At 41.8% G+C, this 19,514-nt stretch overlaps 1 protein-coding gene across 1 annotated transcript in view; it reads left to right on the top strand.

Moving 5' to 3' along the window:
- Positions 1 to 876: 876 nt before the first annotated feature.
- Positions 877 to 19,514, top strand: part of rtn4r (reticulon 4 receptor) — a 40,895-nt gene continuing 22,257 nt past the window's right edge. Inside the window, exon 1 of the mRNA XM_070834049.1 lies at positions 877 to 1,045. Coding sequence (XP_070690150.1) covers positions 1,024 to 1,045 — 22 coding nt within the window. The 5' untranslated portion in view covers positions 877 to 1,023. The remainder of the gene's footprint in view (positions 1,046 to 19,514) is intronic.

Below are 19,514 nucleotides of genomic sequence, written 5' to 3'. Positions count from 1 at the left end.
TTTGGGGGTGTTTTCGTATGCATGTGCGTGCCTGGCCGTGTCCGATCCAAATAGATTCGCCTCACGTCACCTTCATAGCCACCCACCCAACCACCCACCCACCGCCCCTCGCACATAAAACATTCATTAGAGCGCAGCCCTGCGCTGCAAGAAATGTCTCGCTGAATAAGTCATTAAGTCTCAGATTCACTCTTAAAAATCTTCAAACCGCATCAGTTACGTGAAATAACTGATTTATCCAGCACATTATTGTTTTGTACACAGACATTCTAGAAGCAACTGTACTGAGACCAGGCAGAAAACACATGTAATATCTCTTGCTTTGCCTTGATCGACATGAAAACTTCGCTCTGAGATTTAAGAGGAATGTTTTTTTTTTTGCAGCGTGATACATTTCCATAAAACATTCATTCTCTCTCTCCTCCTCTTTCTTTCCGCCAAACGCACCTCGCCGCCCCGCCCTCCCTCTCCACCTCCCCGCGGTAAGCGCACGCTGACGCTCACCAGTGCGGTCGAGATCCGTGCGCATCCACCACACTTTTTCTCCGTGTACTTGGGAAATATACAGCGGGGCAAGTGATCGGACTGGATGTGTGCTGCGATTTCAAAACCATGGATCCAATACTGATTTTTCGCCTGTGTCGCTGATTCTCCACTTCCGCGTAGACACTTTGAGCTGTTTGCGCGTCCTATATTTTGGGGAGGTGTCGACTGGTGTGTCGAGTCTACTGATCCCAGTTTGGATGTTTATTGCTGACTACTTTTTTTTTTTTTTTCTTCCATTTCCCGTCCAAATGACTGAGCTCGGGTGCAGCCGGAGACGTGGCTCCCCACTCGGGAAGACCTACGGCTAAAGTTTGAAGGGTGCAGGGGTGCTTTAGGCTGAACGTCTCCCACAGCGCACTGGATTTGCAATCACCCGTAAATTGCAATAAACAGTGGATATCCTCTCTGTCTCTGCACACGCTGGGATCCATTCGACTTGGATTTATACAGCCACCGGGTTTCACTCCCATCTAAATCATGAAGACCGTTATTATCGATGGTGAGTACACATTAGACACATTAGGACATCTTTGTAAAGTTTTTCACATAAAGCAGACATGAGGATCCCACTGGGTCACTGCGCAATGATAAAACCCACATCGGGTAGTGTCACTGCTCTGTGGAGAACAGACACAACCAAATATAAATCAGATGTCCTAATTGGAGTTTACTCTGCTGGCTCCTCCGGGCTTTGCTTTAACTGGTACATACATGCGTAAAAACACCTCTAATCTGCACAGTAACAACTCTTTATTTTATTTTCAGACGGACTAACAAGCAGCATCAGTACCACTTATGGATATTGCGGCTGTAAATGACCTTGACTCACTGGCTGTTAATTGAGTCATAATTCTGAGCAAATTTGTGTGCGTGCCCCTTTCTTCTTCTTCTTCTTCTTCTTCTTCTTCTCTTTGTGTGTGCGTGTGTCTGTGCGCGGGGGGGGGGGGGGGGGGGGGGAGCGCGCGTGAGAGAGCGAGAGGCCATGTAGTGTTTGTGGCGGTCAATATGCTCTGCATGATATCGCAACTTAACCCGGGCATCCGATCAGCACCGTCTGGACACTGTAGGCTGAGCTTTTGATGAAGTCTGCAGATGGTCCGCTTGGCGGCCCAATAGCACCGCTTTACTCTCCAGCTCCTTGGCTTATAATTGGTGTTTTTGTGGCATCGTCCCACTTAGGGTGCCGCCAAAGAGACAGGAAATTGGGCCTTGTAGCTTTAACCGACTGGACATGATAATGAGGATGGGAATGCTTTTACATTCCCGCCGGAAAAGGCTAAGAATTGCGTTTTTGGGCAGGAGCATGCCGTAGGCTGTCTGCGCGTTTGTTTGTGCGCGCGTCCGTGCGTGCGTGCGTGTGTGCGTGCACGGATAGGTGGAGGGAGGAGAGGCGGGCGGGGGGGAGGAAGCACCTGGCATGTCAGTGCGTGTGTTCCGTCATGCCCGATTGTACCCGCGCCGGTTTTGTGTAAATATGTTTAATGCAGTGCAGAGAGAAGAAGACTGATGTGGCGTGTGATGCTTGATAAGCAGCGCCGCGATGAGATAAGTGCATGTATGTAACATCCAATTTGTTCCATCAGGAGCTTGTGGAAAAGCCTCATCTCCACCCTGCCCCACCCCTGCTCCCACTGCCTCAGCACACACACACACACACACACACACACTCACACACTCACACACGCAGAGTGCTTATGCAACATGCTGTACACACTCCCGCTTCCTCACGTTGTTCATTACTTGGCTAAAACTGCAGGATTATGGCAAGAAAGCTGCAGATTATTGTGGGCCTACAGTATAACTTTGCATTTCACAACGAGTAAAATCAAAGAGGCACATCCACTTGTGCATTCTCTTTGATATGTCACAGGGTGATGCAAATTCAAGTGCACACGCCTTCATTGGCACAGAATGGCTTTGGGTTCCACAGACCCTTCAGGCAGGTTTTCATCATCCAGCTGCTGGTGTGATTTAGCACCAAGTTCCTGACACATACCTATGTCTGATTTTTTTTTTTTCCCTCTGCAGCAATTTTAATTGGTATCCATCTTTCAGGCTCCTGATTTTGCAGAGAAAATATGGCCTGTCGTGTCTTGTGTTTAAGTTGTCAGAGTGAGGAGGGACTTTAATTTGCAATGTTTTTCATCCAGTCAGCATATGATCAAATGACTCTGTGGGAAAGCTGTTGCTTGGGGGTGCCGTTGCTCCCTGTCTACTGCCAAGCAAAGCCAATAAAGCCCAAATGAATGGATAAAACCATTATGGTGGAACTGAAAGCTTTCTCTTAAGGAGTTTTAAAGCGCTACACAATGAGGGCATTTCTTCAGTTAGTTAACTTTGTTATTGTTTTGGCGGTGCCTTGCCAAAAACTCTGCCCTATTTTTAAAAAATAGGCCACAAGATGCAACATCTGAGGGGACGAGATAATTGTTTAGAACGTATCAAGCTGTAAAGAAAAAGATGGCATGCAAAAAAAAAAAGAGAGAATAACAATAGCTAATTTGCATAGTGGTATTAGGTGGGATCAAACATGATGCCATAAACTGACAATGAGATACAGCATCCTAAGCATCCTGAAAGGGAATGTGAAATTGATCCATCATTGTGTTTGCAAGGGTGTATATGAGAGCACAGGGGGAGGGCTGGAGAGAATAATGTGTGTGTGGTTGTAGTGTTCTATGAGTGTATGAGGGGTGAGGGGGTATGAGGAGGGACGAGAAAGTGAAGTGAAAGAAAGCCAGGAAGAAGAGAAGAGAAAATACATGTGAAATTGATACGGTTATGCGACTTATCGTGCCTGTTGTTTGTGTGACTTGCCACCATGTGTTTTCATCACGTCAGTATTTCAATCACGTGAATGCTGCAGCAAAGTGAGAGAAAAAGAATTAGCAGCTCTGCGTGTTTCTTTAACATTGACTCCATCCAAGAGGAATTTTTTATAGTATCATCAGCCCCCCCCCCCCGATTGAGGTCAGCAATGAGGCCAATAAAAGCCCAACTCTTCTCTTGAGGTATTCAAGGGGAAATATGAAATATTTGACTCCCCATAGTGCAAAATGGCCATAATATATGTGTAGCTTTGGACGTTGTTGATCAATACAACTGACTAATTCATTTCTCTGTCAGGTGCTGAGATTTCTAGCTTTCATTTCTAGTTTTTTCGACCTGGATTTCAAGATACTCCCAACCTCCCCGGTCTCATTTATTCACTTTTTCCAAGTCTTTAACAATTGAGGATGGTTCTCTGAGCAAGACCCTTCAGCTATGAAGACTAATAAGCCTCTTTACCTGTGCCAGAGATCTGAGCAGCTCCAAAAAGGGGAGATCTAAAGTTCTGCTAATGTTGTTGCAATTCATCCTGTTCGCCAATAGAGGTCGATAAAGGTCACAGATTGGTTATTGCCCCCTTGTGATGAAGTTTTGGGGGTCAATAGGAGGCAACACAGTCTTGTTGAGTGCATCATGTGGTTTGGCTACAGCTCAAGGCCAAATCACACTGAGGAAGATAAACAGAAGGTTTGGCTTTGCAATTCAGTTGTGTGCGTCCATACTGTCTTCTGGGTTGCCACTGGGGGTAAATACAGAAGGTAATGAAAGGGTTATTGGCTCCAGTGCAGACGTCCAGCCTTGGTTCCACTTGTCTTTTTCTTATCTTATTTTTTGTTCGAACTCAACAGAATCTCCTTGTTTCTCTCAAGTCAATAATCCCATCCAGTTACTTATTCACCTCTTCAGCCATAGCAACAATCACAGTGTGATAAAGGTATTTAAAACTTTCAAAAAATTGAAAAAAAATTACAAATTGTTCTCTTAATGTAATGCACTACTGGGTGATATAATGACATGCTCTGTAGAGTTTAGGTTGAATTCAAATAAGAAGATCTAGTTTTTTTTACATGTAGGCTCAGTAACAGAAGTTTTATGTGATGCATGACAGCGCATGTGGTAGCGCTCTACATCAGCAATATAAAATACCAGATATCACAATTTATGGACATTCTATTAGACTGTAATGTGTTTGGCACCTTTTAACTTACTATTGCTAGATTATTCATATCCAACTCAACTGGGACTGTATTTGCATTATACACCAACAAGATACAAGATTTTGCATTAAAATGTGATTCATACATGAAATATTTTTGATTCCTCACACACGCGATCCCATGAGCCATTGTATTCATATCTGTTATCGACTGCTCAATGTTTAAAGAATGAAGATGTCAATATTTGTGCTACATAGGCTTGGCACTATTAATGCCTTAGTTACAGTGACAGACTGCAGCAGGCTATCTGAAAGTGGATCTGCTATGTTCACTGCATCCTGATGAGCGCGCTCCTTCAGGGGCCTCTTTTAATTGGCCGCGCCCTTCAAGTAGAACTGCATTTGTTTATACAGTACATGCACACACACAGATTCCCACTGATAGACACACACACACACACACACACACACACACACACACACACACACACACACACACACACACAGGCATGCTGGCCTGAGATATCCTTGGAACCATGCGCTCTAGGTTATCCCAGCCTCCCAGCCTTTCACTGCTAATCAGCAAGACAGAGGAACTAAGTGGATAAACGAGTAAAATTCTATTTGTTTATACAGAAGAAGCTAAGGGGCGAAAATGTGCAGAAAGCAGTAGAAATGGAAAACACTATTCCCCCAGATTACCAGTCCTTAATCCTCTCTGTGGGTTATTATTTTACTGTCAGAATATTTGGAGGGACAAAATCACAGTGTAGACGCTAACCCCTCACTCCCTTCACTCTTCTACTAAAATAAAATTGAAAAAACAAAACATAACTATAACAGTTGGCTCTTGTCTTGAGGAGGGTGGGCAGAAGAATTAGTGTTATGCAACTTTAGGGTGGTGAGGCGGGTGGAGTCTTTATTGGGGGATTTATTTGTGTCTTTTTTTACAAAAATCCACTCTGACACTGTATCATAATCCCTTAAAGGTGCCTACGCACGACAGAGCAGATCAAAACCTCCAATGTTCTTAAGCCCGACCCTTAAATAAAAGACAAGAGAAATTTGCACACAATATGCAGTCACATCAGAGCTGCGTTCACACCAGAGTCGTGATACATGCCGACCGGCTGAGCCAGCAAGCAACACGAATGCCCCCCCCCCCCCCCCCCCCCCCCCCCCCCCCCCCTCCGAGGGGAGGGAATATGCATCTGTTGATTCCTTTTTGCAATAACATTATACGGCTGCAGCTCCTAGCATGCACAAACAGAGCTGGCTAATTTGTCGAACATGTTGCCCATCTCATTCCACTGTACAGTGTCATCTTTCAATCTGGGGTTTCAAAGTTGTTCTCGTTGTGTCCTTGGAACACACTGTGCCCACTTTTCTGTCCGTGTATCCATGAAAGTTGCATGGTTGTTGTAATCCCATTGCAGATGCAAAAGTGTGCACCGAGCTGGCTGAACGTTGGTGACGCTGATTATACCACAATGGGGAGGCTGACTGATGGCCTAGTAAATTGTTAATTAGACAGAGCAGAAGCCGCTCTTAAATTAGACGCGTGAATGGAGCCGTTGTCAGCCCTATAAGTCAACCCTGCTCCACTCCTCTTCTCACAGGCTGCAGTGCCACTCAGATAGATAAAGAGGCTGGCTGATCCAAGATGTGAGTACAAGAGCAATGTCATTGATCACGGTGTTAAGAGGAGGGTTAGCATAACCGATCAACCGCAAAACACACATAGATTGACAGGTACTGACGATATAATAAGCAAAGGTCATAAAAATTCTCATATTCCAACCAAGAGAGGAAAAATGAATACAAAAACATCAGAAATAGAGTCTCCTGTCCAATCTGTCACACCCAGATATACAGTGTACAGTATGTGTAACAATAACCGTTGGCTCTTATCTTAAAAAAAAAAAAAACGTTCTCATAGATACAGCAGAGACCTTGATGATAGCCTACAGGCAGGTCCATTAATACTTGGCATCAGTAACCATGGAGGACATTTTGATATAATTAGGCACATTTTGCTGACATACGACCTGATTGAAAGTCTGTCCACGTTGGCTGCTGCACTTTTATGAGCAGGACTCTCAAATGTTCAAATGAATATTTTAAAGGGAGGATATCCTGAGGAAGAGCCTGAGTTTTTTTTTCCATAAATATTCTGTGGTATTTTTTGCCATGTTGATCTCATTAGCGTTAGTGACGCGAAATGAACTCCCTACCAAACCTCCTGATCATCCTGTGTGAGTCTGCCTGTTGTTATGACTAGTTTGCAGACTTGACAGATGGGAGCGGGTGTTTTTGATGCGGCATCGTACTCAATTCCTTGCACCACTCCGTTGAGCCGTTTAAGCCGAGGGGGTCACCTTTCTCTACTGTGTGCTTTGCTGGAACCTTTTCTTGTCATTATTTATCTTCATTCAAGGCGAAGTTCTAAAGGACCACTTCAGAAGGCCTCTTGGACTATTTGCATAAATAGCTGCGTATATGGGTGTTTTTATGTGAAGGACAAATACAGTGTGCTGAATTCAGAGCAACCGTATATTTTGGCAAGCTTTCAAAGGGTAGTTCTACAGCATGGGGTGAAAGAAAAAAGCACCTTGGGATGGTGGAACCCACTAATGACAGAAAAGATGGCTTTTCTATACATAATGTAGTTGATCTAATGTATGGTATAAAAAAAGTCTTCCAATGTGGTTTATTTGACTCATTTTCAATCCCTGTCTTGTTCAAAGATGTAGATGCTTATTTTTTTTTATAAATTTCCTTTAGAATCTTTATCTGATTGATTTGCTAATACTCATTGTTTCCATGGTAACAGCAGGTGTGGTTTGATACTACAGAAAGCGCAATTTGAGATGCTATTTTGCGAGAAATACATGCAAACAGAAAAATCTTGCCGGTAAGAGAAGTCAGTCAGTAGTAATTGCAAATGGAATCTGATATTCTGCTGCACACGGTGCAAGAAATTTTACACGTGGCACCGTATAGTTGGTTAGCTTTGCTGAGAAGTAGATAATGTTTAGCTGGAGCTCTTTATCCAACAGCTCACTGACGGATGCTCCCTCTTCTTCCATCAGTCCCATGTGAAAATGACAAATGACGATGACGAAAAATGCGCGAAACAGCCACTGTCATGTTTTGTAGACACATTTTTGATTCTTGCACGATTCACTGACCACTGTGACAAACTCTGGCTGCAGCAGCGTGTCCCATTTGCATTAATGTGACCCAATACAGCTCTGACATGGTGTAAAGAGAGTAAACGGTGAACGTTGAGGCTGTTATCAATTAGATAAAATTGCATGCATGCTATACTTCCAAGGATTTCCGAGATTCTCTCATGCCTGTCTAAGCATGAGGAAATTCACCTCCCAGCATGGTAATAGCGGACTCTGCCACTACCAATAAACTACCATGCAGAGAGACCATTACTGCATGTAAATACATACATACGGCTGTGGGAGAAAAATGATGACCATAAATAGTATCAAAAATGGAGGCTGATTCCATTAAAAGCTTAAAGATTATAACTTTAAAGAAGGAAAGATGTACTGGGCTTGCTTTGGAAAACAATTTGAGTCAAAGTGACATTTAAGATGGATATTTTTCACAGCACACCGTAAATACTCGGTGAGTGAGATAGATAGATAGATAGATAGATAGATAGATAGATAGATAGATAGATAGATGGATAGATGGATAGATAGATAGACAGACATTGGAAATTGAGGTAGAACAAAGCCTTTCAGAAGTTTAGTGACAGATTGTGCTTTCATACAGTCACACAACAATAATATGTCTCCCTGTGAGCTTGGTTGGTAGTTCACAGCTGAAATATGTATGGGGAGCCCTTCAAAGGAAATAGGTCGTCATTCCATGGCTCAGGGGAAATTGATCTGTTATAGATGTGAAAGCTCATTCCGTAGGTTCTAAACATATATACCTGTTCTGGTGGTTTTATACAAGAATTCCACAAATTTTACGTGGCAGCTTTCTTTCTTTCTTTCATACACAAATCAGTGTCCTCAACAGCAGATGAGAGGAAAAAGGATTTGTTGGGCAGGAAATGCATAATCCTGCAACTGCTGCAGGAGCAGAGTTAGACTTTTTAAACACATTCATAAGTATAAAAGCGGAATCAATGAAGATCGTCTGCTGCAATAAGAGTGCCTTGTAACCTCCTCCACTTTGAAAGAACAACACTATTGTTTATCGACATGTAATTGGACGGAGCTGCCCCCGCAAACCAAAATACAGTACGAGGAAAAAGGTAACTCCTTCCCAGCTAAGATGTAATGTCTGCGTGCATCAGGTTTTCCTCTCAGTCATCTCAGGGGCCCAAAGTAGGTCATTCTTATTAAAATGCAAATCTGACAAGTGTGCTTCATCAGTACTCTCCTTTTGTCCCTGTGGATTGTGTGCCAAATGCTTATTCCTTCCAATTCTATACAATCTTTCCTTCACTTTTACTTTTTGTTACTCCACTCGCATTGTGTTGGTCATTCTTCTCTTTCTAATTCTATTACTGTCTCACTCACATACACACTGTCGCTCATCTTTCGGTCTTCACTCTCAGGTGTAAATGCTGATTATCTTGTGTAGATATCAGGCCACGGCAAATTAAATGTGACCGCAGCTAGCTTGCCAGGACGTCCATTATAATGATATCTGTAATCTGCAGGGCTCAGGGGAAGCAGTGGGGAGGGGTGGGAAGATAGAGCGATGATGGAGGGGGGATTCAGTGTGTATCTGGTAACTGGCAGAGCAGTGTGGACATGGATTTTCCTCCACTGATGAGGTTTGCATGGACTTCAGGACCGAATGCCATCCATGGGTTCAAGTTCCATGAACCAGAATACCATCTAAGGGTGAGCCGACATCAAAAGCTGAGGTCATGAACTATTTCATACAATATGGTGAGTTAGTGAAAAGGCTGCTTTCCCCCTTTATTTTAGCCTTTTTTCCCCACTTTTTGACTTCATCTTTTGTGCAAAGCAATGCAGTTGCTGTTCCACTGCGCGATAAATGGTGGTTCGACATCTTATTCCTGGTCATTTCTGTTAAAATGTAGCAGTTTCATTGTTTGATCATCTTTGTCTGTTCAGCCATATGGCAACAATCAGTGATCATGATAGCTACCTGTTTTTTTTTTATCTTTATTCCAACCAGTCCTGTAGTTAGAATCACAAACTGCATCACATTCAGCTCCCAGGTGATTTTTTTTCCATGGAAGTTATACACTGGGTGTTAGGAAAAGCAAATATAGATGTTTTTTTTCTTTCTAATACATTATCAGTCTCAGAATGGAAATGAATTCATTTGAAAGCATTGTGGATGATTACATCAGGGCTCTGTGCACCATCTGAAAACAGCAGCGTTTAGATCCTGCAGTGCAGCATTTCGACACAACTCTCAACGCATTAGAGCTGGCGGGAGACCTGTGTAAAAAATTTCCCATGGAATCCCTTTGACATTCAGGATCGGAGAGCACAAAGGAAGAATTGATCTGATGAGCGAAAAGATTGTACTGGGGATATGTCGCTGTCGCTTGGCTCAGTTTCCAAAACCTCTAATCAGAAATGGTGCTTGTTTTCACATGCCTGTACGTGTTCCCAGCAAAGCCTATCATCACAGCAATTATTCCAGTGAGGGAGATGAGCACTGCCAACACTCCATCTCCAAGCTGTAAACAAATTATGCTGAGGGGTCTTGATGATGTCTGTGTGAGAAACAAAATAATCTGAAACCAATTTTGATGGTCCCGCTGTGACTTCTTGGGTCCTCAGCCGGCAGATATCCATGGGGGTGAAACTGTGCTGCCACTGGAAGGTAGCTGGCTGTTAGAGCAGTGCCCCCCAGATGTATGGTGTAATCTGTGCTTTTTTTGTTTTCCCAAGCTGTATTTACCCATTTTGCATCTCTCATCAAAAGGACAGACTCCGCTCCACTTGTTTGGATAATGAGTTTTGACAGATCCAGCTTTTTTTCTCTGTGAGCATAAATCAAAGAAATTTGATTTATTTCATTTATGAAATTTTGAAATATCCACCTAGAACTTTCAAGAGGTAATTGATGGAGATACCGCCGCCATATGCACCCTTAAAGGTAATTTAATTAAACTAGATACCGTTAAGTCAGAGGGGGTTCATTTTACCAACATGAGTTTGTAATAAGTCAAACAACTGGTGCCTTGTGTTTTGATCTATTGCATATTTTAGCTCCTTTGTCTTGTGGAAATTTCTGGTGGTTTTCAATAAATCTTTCAGTGGTTTTGCCGCCGGTAATTGACAGGTTATGTTTTCTCTCCCTCCATCGCTCCCTTGGAAGGCATTATCATATTGAGTTTCGTGCCTGACTGTGAGGCGATTCCCACCATGCCTTTAAAAGGCATTGCATGAATAGGTGGCACATTATACCACAGAGAAATATGAGACAGGAGAGAGAGAGAATACTCTTCCTCCATTTTTCCTCTCAGCTCATACACACTTCAGCGGGATGAGCTCGACATGCAAGCACACGCGCGCACACACACACACACACACACACACACACACACACACACACCGGCTGCTAGAACCCCCTGCTGCTTGCTGACTCACACAAGGTTTAAGAGGCGGACCGTTTTTCCAGGAGGGGTGGGAAGTACATGTTACATTCCCATCTCCCACAGTTAACTCCAGCGAAACAGCCACGAAATAGGTACACCTTCCCCTCCAATTTAAAGACACCTGAGCCTCCCCTGGTTTTCCCCTCGTTTATTGTTGCTTACTCTACCATGAAACTGAAATTAGGGCTGGAAACTCCACAGAATCTTATCAGCTGTAAGATTAACACCTAGGAATTCAACTATTGGATTACTGCAAACACAGAAATCAAAGTGTTGGAGTACTTTTGCTCCAAATATCGATACCAAAGTGTCATACTGTCAACAGCAATCTGTCAACCTTATTCATCAGTTGATGTTAATGTGCAAATATCACATACAACGTGAAGCCATACTTCCATCAGAACTGCTCAGGCAGAGCAATCAACATGAATATATGTAAGTAGAATATATAGAGAGATCAAAAAAAGCCCTCTAACATCCATATGTCTACAGTAGTAATTCTATGAACCAGCAGATATCACAGAAAGATTAGAGTATAGCAACAAATGCATACATTTAAAAAGCTGAATAACAATAAAAGGAGGCATCACACATAAACACACACTTAATAAAGTTAAGCAGTTAATGAGCTAAAAACTGTGTGCTTCAATTACCCTTTAAGTAAATGAATGAATTAATCAAATAGAAAATCAGGATAAAAGTTAGACAGCAGAAAATATCTGGATGCAAAAAAAAAAATGAATACAATAATGCTTTTCCAGAGAGGCCATGCAGTCTTAAGATTGAAATATCTGCTGTTGAGATTTCTGTCTCCACCCTTATACAATGGAAGTAAATGGAATTTTATTTTTGGAGCTCAAAGAAGAAAAAAAAAGAAAACAACTGCAACTGAAAAACAGTGTCCTCCCCAAAACAATGCTGCTGTTGCTCCGGTCACGTAGGATTATCCAAAGACCTCACTATTAAGACCTATTCACTATTCAGGAAGATTTTATTCCTCCATTTTGTCTTCTAATATAATAATTATTTTTGGAGCCAGGGGAGGACAGTTTAAAGTGAGCACTCAGCTTCAAATGGCAAAATACTAGTTATTTTGCAAAGTACTGAATTGTTTAGGGCCAAAATAAATTTCCGATCTTCTCCTTTGCTATGAACCATCTGCTTTCTGCCCCCAGAGTCAAAATTGAACATGGAGAGGCAGCGTTTAGTTTTTATGCACCACATATCTGGAACGATCTTCCAGAAAAATGCAGGTCCACTTAGAATCTCAGCTCTTTTAGATCAAGGCCGAAGACTTTTATGTTTGCCGCTGCTTTTCATTAAATCAGTTAATTTATTAATTTCTTGCACTGCACTGTAACTTTTATTCCCGGAATTTTATACCCGTCTATGTTACCTTGTTTTTATTTTCTATTGTTTCAGCATGTTATTGTATTGAAGTTTCCTTTCACAATGTGTGTCTTTTGCACTTTGTCTCAATGCCTCTATGCTTTATCTAGAGTACTTTGAATTGCTTTGTTGTTGAAATGTGCTATACAAAAAAAACTCACCTTGCCATCTGAAAGTAGAAAATACTGACAGCTAAAACATGATTTGAATGTTGCACATTTAAAATATTTTGAAGTGTGATTTGCCAAAATTTTGCTTTGTACTACAACTGACATCCGCAGGTCTTAATCTATTATTCTTTCTTCATGTAGAGGTCGGTCTATATCATAACAGGTTGTCGTTGTACTAGCCACCAAATAAGTAGTAACTTTTTAGCTGGGGCTGGTAAGCTTTTCTACCCAGCCAGATTTCATATAGAAGTACTGTCCCATTAAAAATGCTTGGTTAAATAGGTCAAGATGTACACTTTCAGTAATTCTAGTAGGTCACTTGTGGCAACAGTTTTTCCCGTCAATGGATTCCATCTGCACCCAGTGTCGTAATAGAGACCTGTTATTTCAGAAGCTATAGCATCATGCATTAGAAACCATAAACAGCCATTAGCATCCTCCTGTGTGAAAGCATTGCACCTCACTACCGGCCAGGCAAGGCATTACTCAGCAAATGGTGGGACTGGAGACTGGAAACTTTATTGGAGATGAGTGGATGAAAGAAGATATGGTTTACTGACATAGACTTTATGGGTCTCTCTTGCTCAAAGCAGCCTCATTTACTGAATCTGCAGAGTTTTTATTGGCTAAGTGTTTACTGGGCACACATTGTCGACTAAAGCTGAAATAACATCGATGTGTTTGTGTTAGAAGTATCATTTCAGACAGCTTTCACTCCTGAAAGACTACAAAAACTGGCTTGAATTGTCGCTTTTTTCCAATTTAGCTGTACCCATATACTTTGTCTTTCCTCTCATTTCAAGGATATGTTTACTCTACAATGACAGGGAGATGTCATAATAAAGTCCCCTACCCTCTGCTGACAATGGGCCCCGCTGATGTTCCGTCTCCTCCTCCAACTTATTCAACATTATGTAACTGACATTGAAACAGCCCCTCTATAAGGATTCTTTTGTCAATACAGCAGCACTCAAATTATGTCCTTTTATATCAGAACAGTGAGAGAGTACGGCCTGAACGGGTTCTGGAGTATGTGATACCTCCTTTATTACTGAATGGGTCTATCCAGCCTGCCCTCTGCCATCGCAGTGCAAACTATCCTCCTGTGCACCACCCTCTCTCTACGATAGAGCTGGAGCTGTGCATATTAGGACTGTATTACAGTATCGACTCCTTATCCACTTAACAGGAGAATCAGCTCCATTTACGACTAATTAAAGCCATTAAAGGGGGCACACGCTAATGCATTTTTGCACAGATAACAGAAACATGGGCGGCAATGGCAGCCGGGCTCATTTTACCGGCAGGTCAAGATGAGAGTAATTAACTGGGTATTAAAGTCGCAGCATGACGTCTAGCCAGCTCTTTGACGAGACAAGATGGAGGCTCGGGTGCAGAGTCCTGATACGGGTGTCGTCAAAACTCTGGCGGATTGCTTGTCACACTTCATGCTTTTTAGTCCCAAAGCTCTCCTTGAGGATCCTCAGAAACAAAATAATGCCTGTAATGAGATGTGCATCGAATGTTTTGCTAATGAGAGTATTAGCTGAGTAGAACGCAGATTTTTTTATTTAAATGGTGGATCAACATCCAAAGACATTCATTCATACAGTAGTTATACTTTACAGGACTGTAATAATAAGAATCTGTTAAGATATAAATATAAAATGTGCAGCAGGTAAAAGTGTTTGAGGAAGTGATAAAAAAGGCTGTTTCCAGCTACAGACTACAGATGCTGCTTTTGTAGACTCTCATTTGTATTGCAGTATTTGCTGAAATACTGTCTCACTTTGGAGCAATTCTCAAGTGTAACTCTTGGGAAAAATTATAGGTTACATCATCAAAATTTACATAAAATTGTCTGACGATTAACTGAGTTTTGTGCTGCAATGTACCAAGTTGTTTCTGCTTTATAACATTTTCATTATCTGCAATTCTAATGGAGGATTATGCAGGTTAAATGCATAAAGGACTTGCATAATGGCTCCGACTGCACACACGGTCGTTACTCCAGAAACAGCAGTTGACAACAGCCTGCAGCCTGAGTCGAAAGTGTTTTACTTCCCCCTTCTTAATATACACACATTTTGTAGGGTACATGCCGTGAAGGAGGTTAATCTATACCCTGAGGTGGAAAGTGACATTACCCAAGTACTTTACTTAAGTATTTCTATTTTCTGATACTTGAAGTACATATTGCTACAAATACTTCTGTACTTTTACTTGATTAAGATTTTAAAAGTTGGACTTTTACTTGTAATGGAGGACTTATACCACGAGGGACTGTTATTTTTGCTTAAGTAAAAGATCTGAAATATTGTCTATACCTTTGAAAATGCTGCGAGACAGGTACGAGGTACCAGCCCGTGTCTCTCAGCAGGGAAGGATGTAGGAATAAGCAGAAATTACAGAGATAAATATTCAGTGTCCAGATGTAGATGAAAAAGACAAAACAAAGCCTGGTGTCTGCCACAAGAAGCGAGATGAAAGCAGAGGGCTGTGAGAGTTCCTCCACCTAAGGTAAGCTGTTGCTAAGCTGAGTCTGCAGTTATCTCTTATCCACTGTGCTGAATACAGGAAGAGGGGAAAGGGAAGGGAAAATAAGGGGTAGGCATTCTGTTGCCAGATTGACTCCATCTTCAAAGAGATATTAACATAGCACCAGTTTCCCTTTTATCTCCCTTTAATTTCAAGGATGCCAGCCCAAATTAAAATGCAATGTGACTGAAATGAACCTAAAATATCAGAGACACAAAGGAAGGAGCAAAGGAAGGAAAATACAAAAAACAAAAGACATGCAGGTTGGAAATATTGATCTGAAAGTAAAAAAACATCTCATTAACTTCACCATCTCATGTCATATTTTCCCATCAATCTGTCTTGTACTTTTCCACATTTTACTGCAACAAACCAAATCACGTGTGCCGATGTCCCAATAAGTATGAAAAACTAACGGAAAATTTGAGAGCAGATAGATTGAGATCATACAAGTTAGCTGCAGGTTTAATAATTCAATTACAGAACTGTAAAGTTCATTAATATTTAGCTATAATACCATTAGTGCATGAAATTTGAGCCTTGCTAAATGGGACACTTGGTACTGTATTCTTATTCTCATATTTGCTCAGAGAAATTATTATTTGAATGTTTAGGCTATTGCATTAAGAAATAAGCGTAATGACGCTGAATGTCAATATTTACAACTGGCGAACGGGTCTGTGAATTCCCTGCATTTCCTGGTGACTGTTTCATTGGTAGGCAAGATGGCATCCACAAACACTCCACGCAAGTGCTTTAATGACTGTTTTCCATGTCGGTAACAAAAACTCCAGACTTGCAGCTGTTCCCTACTCTGTTCAAAAAAATGAGCTTTTGATGAGGCAATGCTGCCTCCCAAATGTGGTGTGGAAATTAAAAGGAGTTAAGCCGAGTGCAACTTGTTCTGAATACCAAATAGAAGTTTTCTAAGTTAGCATAGGCTTCCTAGAGGCTGTTCAGATGAGCAGGGAAAGGAAAATAGCCTATTCTGGATCGACTGCCACCACAAAACAAAACATACATCCAGTAGTGTGGCTATAAGACAAATCCCCTTCTCTCTCTGTCACCCCAGCTCCATATCTATTTCATCGGCCTTGCGTGTCTTTGAAAGTTTCTCTGCTTGCTGTGTTTGCATCTCAAAAGTTGTAGTAAATTTTAACCATGCCCCCTCGGCAGGAGTATACATCCTTCTTCCATCTCAGCGGAGCCAACTGGCAGCATAATGTTAGAGATCGAGTGTCACAACTGCTTCCTGAGCTTCTTAAAAGAAGATTTCAGCTGCTCTTTCCCCATGCGACGGGGCTGTCACAGACATAGCATGTTTAAGATAAAACAGGGAATAGGGGATCTTGGAAGATGATGTAGCAGGGCTGGTGATGGCACAGAAGATCAGACTGCAGTAGGAAACTCTGGGAACTGAGAAAGAAAGAGAAGGAGAAGGGAAGCATGCATACTAATGCCGCCCTCTATATTCTTGTCTCTCTTTTCACTACTTTGCATAGGGGTCTTTACTGCAACTTCAGAATTCTATCTTCATGTAATGATGCCTCCTACACAATATTCCTTTTTCCGTATAACTTCACCACTGAAGTTGTTCCCATGCTGTGCCATCAATCTGTCATCCAGATTTCCCTCCAACTGCCTTTATCTCTGTGGCAACCCGATAGAGGTGTCTGCACTCCACAGAAGTAATTTACCTGTGCTATATTGTGGGTAATAACTGACACAGCATATTGACTGGGCTAATTGACTTAGAAATGATGGTAGTAAGAAGATAAATGGCAAGGTGTCTGCAGTATATTTGTGTCATTAGCTGCATACTGTACCACGGTGAATACCTGAGGAGGTGTTCAAGTGGGTTATCTGTCTTAGAAGAGGTGATGAAAACAGATGAAAGTGACTGATGCTGGCATTTTCTCAGCATGGAGGAGGGGCAGAGATATAAGGGGTGATATTGAAAGGCCCATATGGCCACGCAGCCTTATGCACATGTTGAGATGCACTACAAAAATGGAAATTTCAATTTAATTCAGTTTTGCCACCAATCTTGTCTTTAATAATGACATTGCACCAAATTAATTCCTGCGATCAAGGGATAAAATGTCAGATGAGGCAAGAGACACTTGTGCGTTCAGATACCTCTACAGGATTTAAACATACCTGTAGGTCAGCCAAACCTGTGTGGCAGAAAAGATGAGGCTATTATTATGATATTGACATCATGTGGGGTTTTTTTTTTGTCTTCGACTGGCATGTTTCCTTTCATTAGACATTATTCACCTGTTTTTACAGGCTGAATAATTCTCCTTGTGGTGCTTAAACCGAAAATCACAAGTTAAATTAGGAGAGTGCATGTTTTACAGTAGGTTGGGGTTATAAATGTCATTATCACTATTTGACTCAAATATATAGTTAAGCTTGTTATGTGTATGTGGATTTACCATATTGCACTTGCACTGTAAATTGGGCATCTTTCAATAAAACAAATCCTTACAAAACAAAACAAAAGAAGAGAGCCCATTTCAGTCTAGAAAAGCTTACTGTTCTTTGACACACTGTCTGTAGCACTGTTGGACTCACAAGAATGAGATATGAGTAAATACCAATTCTTATTCTGTATATCTGGCAACTGTTTGCTCACTTTAAAATTCTTGGCCTTTTGAAGCTTGAAAGAATGGGGCACACAATAGTAGGATGGTATTTTTAAAGCAAACGTGCAGTATGAAAAGATTCGACTTGACTCGTGTAAAATACCAAATGGCAATGTTTAACTGCTGATGTTCGATGTTGGACAGAAAATGTCAAAATACAGTTCTGAAAGAGAAAGTAGGTCACAAGTCGGCATGGGACCTCTGTCTAAATACATTCTCACCATCAGCACAACACCCCGAAACAACTTCAAGGCTTCCCCAGCAATGTAAAGACAGTGAGCTCCTAACTAGCTCACAGACACGTGTTCAGATTTCGGGTGACATCCGTAGTCAACAGGTGCCAGAACACAACAGCTGCTTCTGCTCTGAGTCGCCTGCTCTGAAGTTGCCCTGGGGAGCCTGATGCCAGAGCTGGTTTGGGTTCATCACACATCCCGTTTTGCATTTCAGCAAGGTTTGTTGTGGCAGAAATGAGACATGGCAATGAAAAGGCTGAAGGAAAGCAGAAGTTTTTGATTTCTTTACCAAAGATATGGACAAGCCTTGCTTAAAGCAACCACTTCAGAAAAAATTAGCTTGGCTTTAGTGTTAGTCATGAAAAATGAAGCACAAAAAGAAGGAGAACTCATTTTCTTCTCAATCAACACGGCAGTGAAAAACCCCAAAGTTCCCCGAAGAGGGTATAATGACCTCCTGACCTCTCTCTAAAAAAGAAAGATGGAGAAGGTCTGTAGTTGGCTCCTTAGGTGTCTATTTAAGGGGCTGCCAGTCTGCGCTCCCCATTTTATCTGAGCCACAGAGCGGCTATTGCGGTCCACATGATTGATGTGGTCTCATCTCTCAGGCTGTCACGCTCTCCTGATGAGCAGATACTTTATCGACTCAGTTTTGGGGAGTGTGTCTATTCTCGCTGCTCACAAGAAAGTATAAGCTCTTTTAGGGGATAGACTCCAAATGGTGACCTCGGCCCTGATCTTCAAAGTGTCGATTTAAGTGTGAGGTCCCATCAGATAAGTTCTCCTGGTAGGGTATCAGTGTTGAGGAAAGGGCAGGAATCAACAGACTGTTAGTGCTCCGTGCCAGATCCTATTGACAGAACAGGAAATTCTGGAGTTTGAATAATGGCATTAGCGATGGTGACAACAGTCCATTGATGTTTGCGTGTGATCTGGAGTCTTTTTGCACCCAGACTATTGGCTCCATTCTGCTGCCAATAATGTCTCGCAATCCCACAAGCTTCTCAGAGAAATGAATCCCTTTGTGTATGCACACATATGGAAATTCCAACCAAGAAACTATTTCAAACACAAACAGGCCTGGTTGTACATGTAAACGTACAAGCAGATTTCCTGCTGTTGTTTGCTTATCCCTTCTTTGTGCTGTGATATTCAGTTTAGGGAGAATTTTTTTTTTTAAAAACTGTAATCCACAAAGTCTCTCTTTCCTTGCAATAAGATGATGGCTTTGCATTTTCACTCTTAAGCTCTGCTAGCTGTATCAGAGGGCAGCCTTCACAGAGGAGATTGGACAACCCTGTGTAATAAGCTACTTCAGTTATAAAGGGCAGGTGCTTATCTTGTCCATGTAGGATCCTTTGGTCAAACAGATCTGTT

Source organism: Pempheris klunzingeri, chromosome 7 (assembly GCF_042242105.1).
Source record: "Pempheris klunzingeri isolate RE-2024b chromosome 7, fPemKlu1.hap1, whole genome shotgun sequence".
NCBI classification, from domain to species: Eukaryota; Metazoa; Chordata; class Actinopteri; order Acropomatiformes; family Pempheridae; genus Pempheris; species Pempheris klunzingeri.
The sequence above is the reverse complement of the archived record's forward strand: the minus strand, read 5'-3'. Positions and strand labels throughout refer to the sequence as shown.